The sequence below is a fragment of the Leptonotus elevatus genome, chromosome 21 (genome assembly GCF_054856555.1).
Source record: "Leptonotus elevatus isolate MCC_2025b chromosome 21, RoL_Lele_1.0, whole genome shotgun sequence".
Classification (NCBI taxonomy): Eukaryota; Metazoa; Chordata; class Actinopteri; order Syngnathiformes; family Syngnathidae; genus Leptonotus; species Leptonotus elevatus.
In genome coordinates this window covers 2,793,680-2,808,346 of record NC_141259.1, presented here as the reverse complement: position 1 = coordinate 2,808,346, position 14,667 = coordinate 2,793,680, and the positions used below count along the sequence as shown (strand labels likewise).

Here is a 14,667-nt window from a genome sequence, read left to right as displayed (position 1 = left end):
TATTTACAATACAGTAAGTACAAGGAAAATCTGCCATTAGTAGTAGCTGCAAATCACTAGTCGACTCACAGCTAACTGATGATGAAATATGCGTTAGTATTCTTTTAAAACTGGATTATACAGATTCTTGGTTGACAATGAACTCATCGCTCACTATCAAGTAGGCAAGCAAGAGAGGATTAAAAAAAAAATTAAGGAAACTATCACTAGTATTAATAGGGTTATTATAATTACTTATAATTACTTATTTTCGGTTTACTTTTTATTTTGGGTAGTAACGCGACGAATGACGCCAACAAGGAAGCTGTTTGCTCTAAGCTGAGAAGCTGCATTTCCCTTCCAAAAGGGGAAAAGCAGAGGACACAAAATCACACAACCGAGTCATGTTTATGGTTTTGTTTTATTAACTGCTGAATTAAAGCATGTTTTCCCACCCACTGGTCTCCAACTCACCGATATTTTTCGCTGAGTTCCTCGAGTCAAAGTCAGCGGGGGAGGGACGGCAAGCTATGCCGCGCAGGGCTTTACTCGGCAGGCAGGCTCGAGGACCACACACCGCTGAGTCGCTGAGGACGCCGCTTCTTTCCCAGAGCCGAGCCTGGAAGCTTCGCGCCAATCGTGCTGATATACACTAATATGTACATTAACATATTCATATAGTACATGAACATTTAAAATGTATAAATTACGTGGAAATTGTAATGTGTTTTTTGTGTGTGTGTTTGTAGGCTTTTCACAAGCTACAACATTAAAGAAAACGTGTGAGTTAAAAACTAACAAAAAAACTCGTATACGATAACAATTAATTACGTTTCTGCTTGTTTTACGTTATCTTCAGCTCTATCTCCCAACAGTAATCTATCTGCTTTTGTGTTTATATTTCTTGCATCAATTTGTTTTAGCATTTTCCATTTCAAATTTTAAAACAAATATTCCACATACATACATATATACATACACACATACATATATATATACACATACACATATACATATATACACATACACATATACACACATACACATATATATATATACATATATATATATACGTATATGTACACGTATATATATATGTGTGTGTATATATATATATACACACACACATATATACACACACATATATATATATATACAATTGATAAAACAAAGTTTTTGCCACATCAAAAAAATTGCTAGGTGTGTGTGTCACTTTGCAGAAGAATACAAGCTGTCCGAGATTGAAGAGGGATGAAGCAGGATCCTGCTGCTTCTTTTCGCCACCATTATCCTACAGGAGAGGGACCTGTGTGGGGCATGCACACACACACTGGTCCCTGGGAATTGCCTCAGCTGTTGCCCCCCAACGCTGAGCTTGTCCTCGTCCTCTTGCTTCAGCCCTAAAGCTTTATCTGGCAGCCCTGGATCCTCAGGGCGCTGTACTGGGGCCCCTGGCAGCTGACTGCAGGTTCCCAGCCAGGATTAAGCCTCTTAATGACAGCCACTCTGTGATGATTTACACTGCATTACTGTACACACCAACGACCACCCCGTCTTGCTAATGGTTTCTTTACTCTTGAGCCTATTTTTCTTCCTGTGTTTATTGTTCTTTGCTTCCTGCCTTTGAAGAGATGATATAATTAAATTATTTAGCTGACCAAAAATATATCTCCAAATGTATAGAAATTACTCATGGGACGGCAGTACAATTATTTTTACAAATAGGATTTATTTATTTAATTGGAGGCTGGTGATTTTTGTGTATTGGAAATGGTAGGCTACTCTGTATATGCAGTGCCGATCTGTTTCAGCTGAGCTATATGGCCTACATCAGTCTAATCATTCAAGGCTTAACCCTTCTGCTGAGTGAGCTCTCAGGCAGACATCTCCTGTTTTCTTACACCGGGGCTTAGCCATGTTTTGACTTCGCCATCAGGCACCTGGATAGGTGGCACACAGAGGTCCTCCATCAGCTGGTACGAGAGCCCCCCCAGCCTGACTCCCCACCAACCTAACCCTGTGAATGAGGGGGTAGGGAGGGCTGATGATGGACACAGTGGCTCTGCTGTGTTGGGAAGCAGCTTATAAAAGAGAAGGTCCAACGTGGTGGTGGTGGTGTGTGTTATTTAAACAGGCTCCGTTTGACTGACAGGTCTGATACTGTGTAAAGGCGGGGGGAGAAGGGGTGGCATTTTGGGGTGAGTGAGCAAGTGCTCGGTAAAGAGAGGAGAAAAGGGGGTTGGGGGGTTGTTGTTGAATTCAGGTTACTTTGTGTGTGTCGTGAATGCAGGGGAGGTGTATGTGTGTGTGTTGGGGGGAGGGAGGGGGGCAGTGAGCTTTTAATTACCAGGGCAGAAGCAGATGTAGCAGAGTGGTACCCCCACCACACACACATGCTCCTTAGCAGCTGGAAGTCATCAAATGTGTGCATTTTTTAAGGACAGCAGCCTTAAAGCATTGTTTAAATGTTCACAGTCACACTAGTGGCACTCCTTAGCTGTGTGTGTGTGTTTTAAATACAAACCAATTTCCTCATCCGTTTTGTTACTACTGCTACATTTTCATTCCCTGTGCAGTTAATAGCAACCAACATAAAGGCGGTCAAGTCATTTTGTATCGTCTGCGCTGGTGTCAACTGCCTTTAAATCAAATAGTGTTACGTGCCCTCTAGAGACTGGGAACTGTTAAATATTTTCACAGGTTTTAATGTTCTTCCTCCCAAAGAGCCACATATATGGTTACTAGTCTCCTACTGCTAACTTAGTTAGCATTATCACAAAAACAAACGTGTCTACTCTCCATGTTTCTTGCCTGTGGGATTTGATAGTGTTTCACATAAACAAATTGCAATTATTTACACAGAAGAGAACATTATTCACAAATAATAAATGTATAAAAAACAAACTCCTGCATTGCTGTTTCGAAAGAAGCAGCGTTATTTATTTTTTAATGCTTTGGTACAGGTTTCGTAGTGGCAGGTTTGTGGAAAGTCATTCAGAAGTAAGATAGCACTTACATTTTTGTACAGTTTACTGAAAAGTAGCTGTGAACGTGTTACACGTGTCTTGTCAACTATTTCCTTAAAAAGACAGGCACGCCTGTTACTTAATCCAGAGTTTTTCTTTAATTTGTGATCTGAAATACAATGTCAGTTCCCCCGCCCACCATTATTTTGTTACTTGTACAAACGGATACAAACATTTTGTGCACGGCTGAAAACCCTTGGAGTAGAAAACATCAAGAAAAACAGTGTGAAACCTTTAAAAAAGAAACAAAAGAATAGAACACAATATCCCTGCATATATAAAAATAAATTAATACTTTGTGTGTCCAGTAAACCTCCAACCTTGTCTGCCACCCCCCCCCCCCAAAAAAAAATCGCATACCAAACTGAGGCTTCATTGGTTTTCCTTCACACAAACCCTTATGTACACCATCAGCCAATGAGGAAAAAGATATATTTACATTTAACGAGGTAAAAACGGATCCCACCCCCACCCTTTAAACAGCTGTAGTCAAACACTCCCATCATCAACTATCAACTTGAAAACACGTGAACCAGAATAGAAATCAATCAAAGGGCTTACATGAAACCAAAAGAAGGAAACCAAACTTTACACAATTGGACAAAGTGATGTTAAATAGCAACATCTGTGGGCTTGGAGGATATAATCATCTCACACCCGTTACATAAACAAATAAATTAAAAAAACACAATACAAAAGGTAGCTTTAATATTGGAGACTATAGCACAATAACATTTCCTGGTTTTAAGTGACAAGACATCAGAGTGTTTCATAATCTGTTACCTTGGCAACAAATCTTAATTGCCAGCAGCTTAAAGAGAGAGCAGAGTGAGAGAAATACAAGAAAAATAAATCACTTGGCCTCAGGCACTTTGGGCGTGGACGCTGATTGGCCAATCCTGACTCTTGTGGATTTTTATTGGCCGCTGCTGTCGGCCATTTAGGTCCTGCGTGCTGGAGAGGTAGATGCAGCTCGGGGGCTCATTCGAGAAGGATGACCACTTCCACATGTTGACTCACAACAGTATGTGGATCCACGCGTCCGTCTGAACGATCCGATTTTGTTGTAGTTCTTCCTGTGAACATTTGTGTCCTCTCATGTGTGGCCCAGAGAGGAAGGAAAGAATCATAAGCAGGCTTCAGCGGTGACTGAGCCAGACTTTCCTCTGTGACACAAAGGAAGGCAGAGCGGCATAGTGGGAATGTGTGGAATATCTTCGTCCTTTTAGGACCACTGCCAGACAGATGCCAAACATGCATCTGCTACTTTAGAAGGGATTCGGTCTTCTTTTCTTCTTACAAAACATACTGTGTGCTTTTTGTTTTTTGTGTTTGCAGCGTTGCTAGCATGTGTGCAGAGAGGCCCCTGAGAGAGTGACACAGCAGAAAGACCAAAACATCTTTGACGAAACAGGTGCAACGATTATGACACAAAAAGAGTTTGTAATGTAGTATTTGTCCCATCAAGAGTACTGGAGCACCAGTACGGGCTTGGTGGCTGTTGATGGAAAAAATGCGGCCAGTGTGTAGGACTGAAGCGCGTCTTGATGATGCTGCATTAGCTGCTGCGCAAAAAAAAAACATTAGGGGGCGGAGTAGGGAATGAAGAGGGGGAATAATGGTGTGAAAATTGTCGAGAGCAGACTATTATTTCTATTCTAGACAAGAGACGAGGAAGGTACAGACGAGGGAAGTCAATGCAAGTGCTCCTAGAAAGACGACAAATACAGGGAAGAGAGAATGATTAAATAATTAATTGTATTGAAGGATAAAGTAGCGGAACCGTGTGTGTGTGTGTGTGTGTGTCATACCGCTGAGGGTTGGGATGCCAGCAGCTGCTGAAACTGCTGCTGCTGGAGGAGCCTCTGCTGGTCCGCTAAGCTGAGCCGCGCAGAACTAACACAGGACACAGGAGCAAGTTGGATATTTGTTTCCCAACAAAGTACATTGAAGTTTAAACTTTCTATCGGTTGGAGTATATAAAAGGTAAAAATAATCAGCAAACAATTTTGATTGATGATTTTGACTGATGTTGCCCTGATAATCATAAGGCCTGTGATTAGCAATTGGAGAGTGGGCAGTTCTGATAGCAATTTAAAAAAGATACTTCAAAGCTTGAAAACAATACTGCACACACAAAAGATAATGCCGACACTACCTGCTATTGACAGGTAAGGTTGCAGCTCCCGTTGCGTGCGGACTTCCGGTCCCCGCCGGGGTCTGGATCACTCCGTTCAGAGCGCCAGCCATGCCCCCCATGCCAAGTGTGTTTCCGGTACCAAAGGTGCCCATCAGTCCGGACATGCCTCCCAGCCCGGCCGGGCTGGTCCCTGCGGCGATGACGCCGTTCAGTTGTGGCTGAGGTGGGCTTTGGGAAAGCGAGGGGGGGGTTGAGAGGGAAGAGGTAGAGCCGCTACTGCTGTGGCCGCCGCATGATGCATTGTCCTAGAAGGAATACAAATATTGAATGAATGATACACGATGACATCTTACTATGCCTTCCTAATAAAACTGAGGTCATGAAAAAAAAACATGCTACGGGAACTTGAATGGTCTTTTAAAAATTGGTGATTTGAAAATGCATTTGTGGCCTGTCAAGCACATGTGCCAAATGTTCATATGGTAATAACACGTAACCATTAAGACATTCCAGGAAAATGTTCAGAAAAATTTGAATGACAATCTAGACAACCAAAAAATATCAGACAAAGCAAGCTCCAATTGTTTCTACCAAGCGATATTCAACAGCCAGCTTTCAATAATGGATTTGAATGACACTCAATCTATGAAAATAACAAATATCCATTAAATTGGCTCATGTTGAGATCTAAAACAATTTAATTTGAAAGTCTGAACCAGTAACTGAGTAACTGACTCTTGTTCTGCATGACATATTGTTACGCCACTGTGTAAACCCAAACATTTTCTTTACAATAAATAATATACAATATGTGCCCTTCAAAAGTTTAAAAACAGCTTTCTGATTTATGTTGCGTTTGTAGAATTTGAGTTAAGCAGCAAAATCCACCCGTTTTAATCTATCTCAGGGGTCGGCCATTTTGTCACTTGCTGTCGACTTAAAATGACATAAAAAAATGCTTAGGGCTCAGGTACCGACCAATCATGGCTCACCTGTTTTCTAAAGCTGAGCTGCAATTGGTTATTATTGTTTGTTTATTGAACATATAAACTAGTAACATAAATAATATGATTCAAAGTAAAAGCTATTAAAAAGAAGAGGAACGTTCTACATACATAGTCACCTGAACCATGAGCATCTATGATGTAATTTTCAGTCGACAGCAAGTGACAAAATGGCCGCCCCCTCATATGGCTAAAAAAAAGTATTTCACAAACAAAGTATTCATCAGAATACCGTGTTTAGACTAGTGAGGTTGCATAGAATATATTTTTGTTAAGAAAATTAGAGCTGTGTATAAATTTAATTTCCTCAATCAATTTGATTTCGTTTCACAAGAGTTCAGTTTGATTTAGATGTTTTTTCTGATTTAATTCACTTCAGTTCAATGGAACATCAAACCTTCTTAAATATCAAGGACATGATAAAAAAAAAACCTCCACAAACATTCAATTCCAAATAAAATTTTGCAGAGACAGTAGGCTAACTGGTTAAAGGATGTATTTATTAATGAAAGTAACACGTATTATAATCACTTAAGTGTTACACAAACATTGACATCAGCATGGATGAGATGAAATTGTTTTCATGATTCTAAATTAATAATTGTTACTTTAAATTAAAAATAATTTGAATTGTTCTAAAGTGCACTAATTCAGGTCTTTAATAAATGTAAGAATTTTTTTTTTAATTAATGTAAACAGTAAGATACAAAAAAATCTGCCTTTAAAATATATTTTCTTGTTAATTTAGGGAAGAAAGATATATTAAAATAATCTATTCATGGTTTTATGAATCGATATCATGCTCGAAAAGGAAAATCGATTCAATATAGACTATTCCATTTTTTAAACCTAGCCCTAAAGCATTTTTGGGTTGATTTAAATGTGTGCCCTTTGTAACCTCGAAACTTTTTATTTTGTGATCACAAAATTTCATACAAGTAAACCCCTTTAGCGTGTGTTTTTTAACGTAGTAAACAGGAAGCTGATGACATCATGATTTAAAATATGATTTACCTGAGCTGCCACAGGTAAAGATGAGTCAGAGGCTCCTCCCTTTACATCTACAACACAATGTTATCAGAGTAAATTAATTAAACCAGAGAACCAGTGTTCAATCATTTAGAATAACATTTTTTTTATCTTGAGTTATCAATAGGGAATAGTGTGTATACCAGAGGATGCTGAGGTGGGTGTGAAAGGCACTGATAGCTGAGCACTGAGAAGTTGCAGTCGCTCTTTCTTCATAGTGAGCGTTTTAATCTGCTCCTCCAGCCTCCTGTTCTCCTCCTGCAGCTGATGGAGAGACTTGAGCATGCCCACCACTGAAAGCGGTAAAACAGACAGCATTTGACAGTCAGCAGCTGGACTGTCTATGAGTTTGCATTTGTGAGCTCCTTCAAACTGGCACCGCTGACAATAAAATAATACGACACTGCACAGACTTCATATGGCATGTTTTCACTAGCCACTGACTGATTTGACATATAGATTCCAGAGGGAGGTCAGAGGCCAAGATCAGCCACAGCATAGCGACCCAGCGCTGCCTGACTAGAGGGCGGGTCTTGCCAAACAAGAACTTAAACCTGAGTAGGCCAGACCAAGGTCGACCTTCCTCTTTCCGCAAAACGAATCCCTGTAAAGGATGTTGATGGGTGTGTTGCCTCTCACCATCTCCCTGCGCGCCCTGCTGCAGGAGGAAGCTGTGCCCCTCATTCCACTGCCTCTCCAGGAGCTGCTCAATGGTGGTGGCCACCGGGGGCAGCGTCTCGCTGCCGCTCCCCCCAGCCCCTAGCAACCCGAGCCCCGGTCCTGGCAACGATCCTGACGTGTCATAGCGGATCTGCAGGCCGCCAATTGGCGAGCTGAATCAAAGGGAGAGCCAGAGAATGCGAGCGCAGATAGAAAAGGAGCGATAGAGAGGTCAATGGGGAGATTAACGACCAAACATAAATGTCAGACAAACATAGAAACTGCTGGCTATAAAACTACATCAATTTGTTGTTACAGTGGCCTCTAATGAACAGGGGCCAAGCTGTGTGTGTGTGTGCTCGTGTGTGTGTGTGAGAGAAAGATAGAGACGGTAGGAGACGAGGACATGCAAAATTAGATAGATGATGGAAGCAGACTTTGTTGACAACTTGAATATTGGCATGCACACACAAGTTCCATGAAAAAGCTAATATTACGTTCACGTACAAAAACTCAACATAAAAATTTGCTGGCTTTATTTGAAATAGCTAAATATGTACAATAATTACATTACAATATACAGAAAAATAAAAAGTTTTTGTAAATAAATACCAAAATGACATCACCAACCTTCAAGTGAAATTATTCATCACAGAAAAATACAAAACAAAATAAAGGATTTCTGTTTATAATATTCCCATCTTGACCGAAGCTTCCGAACATTTCCCGAAAGAAAAAAGAAAAAAAATATTTGCTTGTGTGAGTAAAACAAGAAAAATTCAATTGCAGTAGAAGGATGGTTACCACCTTCAAAAACACAGGTTATCGTTGGCTGACAGAGCGAGAACTGCCTGTAGGCGTGTAGGAGCTAAATGGGAGTGTGTGTGTGCGGCATGAGAGGAAGAAAGAGGAGATGGGGGGCCAGCAGGGGGAAAAGCAGAGAGGGGGGATGGGTGAAGGGGGGGTCAGTTTGGAATGTAAATGGAGATGGAAGGAGAGAGAGCATCTGTGTACGTGTGTGTGTGTGTGTGTGTGTACTCACCGTGGTGTGGTCTTGGGAGAAGCCCTTATGGAGAAGCCCTGCACACCGACACTGCTGTCTCCAGCCTCCTGATCTACAGACACAACATATTTACCATATATTTACCATTAAAATCCAGATACACTTGGGAGAAAAAGTAAAATAAAGTAAAAAATAATATATATATATATATATATATATATATATATATATATTTAAAACTGTTAACTCCAGGGAACTATTTATTTCCATTTTTTTGTAAACATAACTTCATAAGAGATTCTGCAGACCCTGGGAACTCTCTGCACCTTTTGTTTTTGTTTGAAATTTAAACAAAGACACAGAAAGTGAAAGTTTTAACATTATTTTTTTAAATTTTGGGAAACTTTACTTGCTGTAGAAAACGATAGGAAACGATTTACTTGTTTAAGTGTTCTTTTGAATTTTTAAGACACGCTGATTATCCTGGGAGCTCCTTGAACTTTGTTAGAATGTTTTAAGATTATAAAAATAAAACAAAGTCAACATTTTGCAAACTTGAAAAATTGTTCAATTAAAATATGCTGAAAGGAGAAGTCAACCAAGATTTTTTTTCTTGACAATAATACATTCTATCCAGCCCCACTAGTGTAAACACAGCATTATGATTAATATTGAGTTTGTGGAATACAAATAAAGCAGCAAAATCCACCCGTTTTTATCCATCTCAGGGGGCAGACACTTTGCCACATGAAGCTCAGCCATGATTGGTTGTTACCTGAGCCCTCAGCAACTGTGATGTTATTTTCAGGTCCTCTGAGATGGACAAAAACAGCTCGATTTTGCTGCTTAACTCATATTCTACAAAGGCAATATTGAATCTGAATGCTGTGTTGAGACTAGTGGGAGCACATACAAAATATTTCTGTAAAGTACATTTTTGGGTGGAATTTTTATCGTAATGTTTTCCTTTTTCCAGTCAAGATGAATATTGGCTCCAAATATCAGTTATTAACCCCCTCCTTAATAATAATAATAATACTACTACTACTACTAATAATAATAGGTATCAGACCTGATAAAAAACATATTGGTCTACCACTAACTCTCCCCTAATTGTGATCAAATAAAGCAGGCTTGCCTCTCTCTCCTTTGATAAAAATAATATTTTTGTTGTATACACATTACAGCAGACAAAAATTGTGGATTTACTTTCAATAATCTTTCTATCGATGTACCTATCAATCAAAATCAGGTGAGAATTTGCTTTGGCCTTTTGTGCAAATAAATGTCAGCAGACAGAACACATTGGGACAATATCATCATCATCAAACTGCACAGAGCAAAACTTGGATTCTCTTTGTACCAATCACACGACAAGCGCTCTCGTTCTCTTTCTGTCCAGTGGGCCTTGCCCACTCGCTCTCTTATGTATCCGCCTTCCTCTGGGCCGCTGGCCAGATGCTTCTTTTCATTTCCCTCAGAGAGAGTAATGAATCACACATGCACACACTCACGCACACTTTTGCATTTACATGCTAGCACTAAACACCCCTCTACTTAAGACAGTCAATCTAAGCATTTACCCTACTGGGTCAGTGCCATAGTCCTTCGTTCAACTTGTTTTTTTCCTAATGTGTGTTTCCTTCGTAACCCTTTGCATCCTGGCGCCTCCCACCACACACACAAAAAGCAACGAGAGACGGCTGCCAAAGTAAATGTGCGCACTTCCATACAAATGCGACGCACACGCCTGTTTGCACACACACGACGGGATGATAAACCTGTACCATACAGGAACACACACAAATTCATAATGTCTAAATGTGCAATTTGATTAACTGAATTCATTTAAATTTTCACTAATAATATTTAAATAATTAATAATACTTTGCATAAATAGTTTTATTATGAATTAATTGTAATGCTTTTTTAAAAATGTATATGTACCACTCCTATAATTCCAATGCATTTGGTTGTCTATCAAATATTGTTAATTATCTTGACATATTTTTTTAATATTTAGTTTTTCATATTGTGTGTGCATTTGTACTGAGAAATACAGCATAGGGAGAACAACACATACAAATAAATAATACAAAGTGTATTTTGTCATTTGGGGGCGAATCCATTGATAATATTCATAATTAATCACGCACTGAAAATATTTTTTATATTAATGTTAATCAACTAAAAAGTGTGAACTTGTGGCATTTTTTGGCAATTAAGACATTTTCTTGAATAAAGTCTACACATATGAAGTGATAAGATGGAATAGTCCATTGTATGAGAAAGGACTGTGAACACTTGAAACGATCATGATAGATTAAGCATTTTTTATGCTTTAAGAGCGTGAATTAAAACAAAAAACAATAACAATGACTTTGAATTTTTAAAAGAAATTAGTAGAAAGTATTTGAGACGCTTGAGGGTCCCCTTGAAATCTTGGGGTGTCGAGGCAATTGCAAAAACATGCATTAAACGTTTTCAAAATTCCAAACAGTGTATGTATTTTGCAAGCAATTAAGAGAAATGTCTTTGAATATATGTTTTAAACAGTTGTAAACATTGCGTTGGTATGAAGGTGGAAGAGCTGTGTATCATATCTAACAATTACATAAGACTTGCATTGCTCCCTCGCACACATAAGCACACACACACACATACATACACACACACACGCGCGCACGCACGCACGCACACTGTGGCCCTGTCATCCAGCCTGATTAGTGAGTTAACCTGCGGGTCAGAGAGGATCTGACTGATGATGGCGGCATCAGACATCCTAAGTTTTCTCTGATTCATTCTCAAGCAAATGTCTTGTTTCACAAACAAATTACTCTCATTTTGAAAGGCCTCTAATCATCACCGGAAGACAAGAAAACAATCTGAACTCCCTTCGGGAGAAACAAAAAGTGTGTAAAACTTACTTCATTACAAAAATGACTCAAGGAAGAAAGGGGTGGGGGGTAGGGGATTGGGTCACTCGAGCTAGCGGGGAGGAGCTTGAGAATTTCACCAGCGTTGACCCCATGACCTTTCTGCGGGGCCACGAGGAGGGGGTGGTGACAATACATTTACCCCCACCCCCCACCCCTACGATCTCTCTCACACACACATGATTGTGTCACATGGGTAAGCTCCATACCTGCGGGTGAGGCCTCCGACTGAGCAATGAGCGCTGCCATGGCAGAGTTTGGATTCAGACGGTTACCAAACATATGTGTGGGCGCCAAATTGAATACTGAACCTGGAAGAACGCTCACCTGAAGACAAAAAGGCACACAAACAAGAAAAAGTTACAAAAAGCCTCATTGTGCAGTTTGGCATGATTTTTTATGCATTGTGAACAGTACAATTCCAATTTTTCAAATCTGACACAGGCCTCTTTCATATGTGGATATAAATCGGATGTGTATGCAATATGTCTATAGTATGAACGCTTAGTACACATCCAACCTTTTTGTCATAAAAAGACGAAAATGTGCTCCGCGCGGGAGAAGCTTGGTAGGGAGTAAGGCTGTCGCATACAAATCTTTGTAGAATTGATTATCCAGTCGATTACTCAAGCTGATTAATTGTCCTGATGATAACATATCAAAATCAACATTGCTCAATATGTAATCGACGTATTAACTTTTTGCTGTGGAAATTCTGTTGCGCTCATCCAGTGGTGATTCTGACTCCCACCACATATAGACACACAGACTTTACTCACAATTCAGAAACATCAATATAAGACAACAGAACATGAAACCTAGAAGAAGAAAAAAACAAGTACATGTGGGTTGTCTACAAACAAATAGTAATCAATTATAACTCATTTTATAAACAGTATATGACCATCTTTCCTGAACAGTAATGTCTCTCACATACTGTAACTCTGCTCACCATGAATACAAGCCTACTTAACTATAGCATCTCACTGAACTTCATACTAACCTAAAGAATTTACCGAGGATCATAAAGTCACTCATCAAAATAATTTGGACAATATTCCAACAATGTAAAAAAGAATCCCCAAAAATGTATTTAATTGGAAACACTCAGTAAAATTAATCATATATTTATCATACCACATTTTGGTATTCTTTTTTTATTTTTTTATAAAATCAATATTTTCTGAAATTATTTAAGAGGCTGTTAAAATAAATTTGATATATTGAAAACTAAACAATTTGAAAGGGATATAATTACTGAATGTGAGAACACTTTTAATTAATTAGCAATTTGTATGAATACAATTAGCTGTTAGTCTCAATAACCTTTTAATTACAGCAATAATAGTGCTTATATGGTTGGGGTAAGATAATACAGTGTATGGTGGATGGAAAAAGTCCAAACGACAAATGCCAGATATAAAAGAAAAAAGAAAAAAAAGATACCAAGATATATCAATGAAAAACGTTTTCCACAACCTGTGTTCATAGCACAAGCGACCTGGCCTCCGAGATTCTGCTTGATTATAAAAAATAAAATAAAATACTGCCGTATAGATAAACAGGCCGTGAATTTCATCCAACTTTCATGTGGGGGAGAAATAAAACACAAATATTGCGACACCGCATCTTTCTGTTCTGCTTCACACGTGAGGCCCAAAGCCCCTGACACAACGCTGACATGCTGACAAAGTGTTTCTGATGCATAGAGTTTAATCCAATTAAGGTATTTCCCAAATAAGGGCTGTGGAGCAAAGGGGTGGGGTTTGAGTGAGAGGGCGGGAATAATAGGATGGGAGGGAACAAAATGCCTGACTGTTTTGGTCCTATCGGACAGAAGAGCATGAAGGGTAGCGCACAATTTTTGGTTGAGGTGGTAGTTTGATTACCGTAACACTAATTATTTTTAATGCTACCAAACAAAGGCAACAAAACACTTTCTGAATAGTTTACTCATGTAAACAATCTGATTTTCTACTACGAGGCAAGGATGAGCATAGGGTCAGACAGCTGTGATACGGAGCAGTCGTTCCTACACTTCTGCTCACATTTAGAATATCATCGGGGAGGAGAAGGCCATTATTTTCTATTACTAATTCAACATAAAATATGGGAAAACAACCGGGAAAAATCCTATTCCTCTTAAACGAAGAAGCCGTCCACTGTCCATTTCCCCTTCACTGAAATTAGTAGATTTTTCCTCACGACCCCACTTCCTTTTCCCAGTACCATATTCCTGCCTGCTTCCCATCGACATTCATTTTTCATTTACATTCATTTTTCATTCAAAGACGCTGTCCTTTTTTTTCTGTCCTAGACTGATAGCCAATAACAGCCAGCCAGGAGCGAGCTAGTGGACTGAAAATAAAAAATGGCCTGGGTCTGTCTTCACACACAAGACTGCAGTTGGAATTCTTTAGTTGGGTTAACTGTGTGTGTGTGCTGCAGATGCACAGGAGTGCATTGTCTCCCCTATCCCTTGCTTATTCACATACACACACACTATACAGGCCAAACTTCTCCACCATATGCATACAGCAAATAGTCTAGGTCTCTTGTGCTTCCCGTGGCATATTCGGTAGGAACAGAGAGAGGTACTGACTAAGATAAATGCCAGGCCTGAAAAATCAAGACAACCGCACGCACGCACGCACTTTATAGCGCCCCTTCTATCCCTACCGTGGTGCTTGTCAGATGTCATTACATCACAGGACAACAGAGGGAGAGTTAGAGAGAGAAGGATGCATTGGGAGGGGGTAAAAGGGAAAGTGGAAGGGGAGAGAAAGGATGGATGTGTGAACGAGCGACAGAGAGCAAAAGAGAGGTGGTAAGGGGACACGGGAGAAAAATTGAGTTGGGTGGACACTGACAGAAAATTCTCTCTGGGGAT

The 14,667-nt window shown here is 39.6% G+C and overlaps 1 protein-coding gene across 5 annotated transcripts in view; it reads right to left on the bottom strand.

Annotated features, from left to right (window-relative positions):
• Window positions 1-3,080: 3,080 nt before the first annotated feature.
• The window catches only part of mllt10 (MLLT10 histone lysine methyltransferase DOT1L cofactor), a 51,731-nt gene continuing 40,144 nt past the window's right edge, over window positions 3,081-14,667 (bottom strand). For all 5 annotated transcript variants that reach the window (XM_086066201.1, XM_086066203.1, XM_086066202.1 and 2 more), the window contains 8 exons: window positions 11,987-12,104; window positions 8,881-8,953; window positions 7,818-8,011; window positions 7,322-7,471; window positions 7,164-7,210; window positions 5,164-5,450; window positions 4,817-4,901; window positions 3,081-4,714 (listed from right to left, as the gene is read on the bottom strand). In XM_086066201.1, coding sequence (XP_085922327.1) covers window positions 4,700-4,714; window positions 4,817-4,901; window positions 5,164-5,450; window positions 7,164-7,210; window positions 7,322-7,471; window positions 7,818-8,011; window positions 8,881-8,953; window positions 11,987-12,104 — 969 coding nt within the window. In that variant the 3' untranslated portion in view covers window positions 3,081-4,699. The remainder of the gene's footprint in view (window positions 4,715-4,816; window positions 4,902-5,163; window positions 5,451-7,163; window positions 7,211-7,321; window positions 7,472-7,817; window positions 8,012-8,880; window positions 8,954-11,986; window positions 12,105-14,667) is intronic.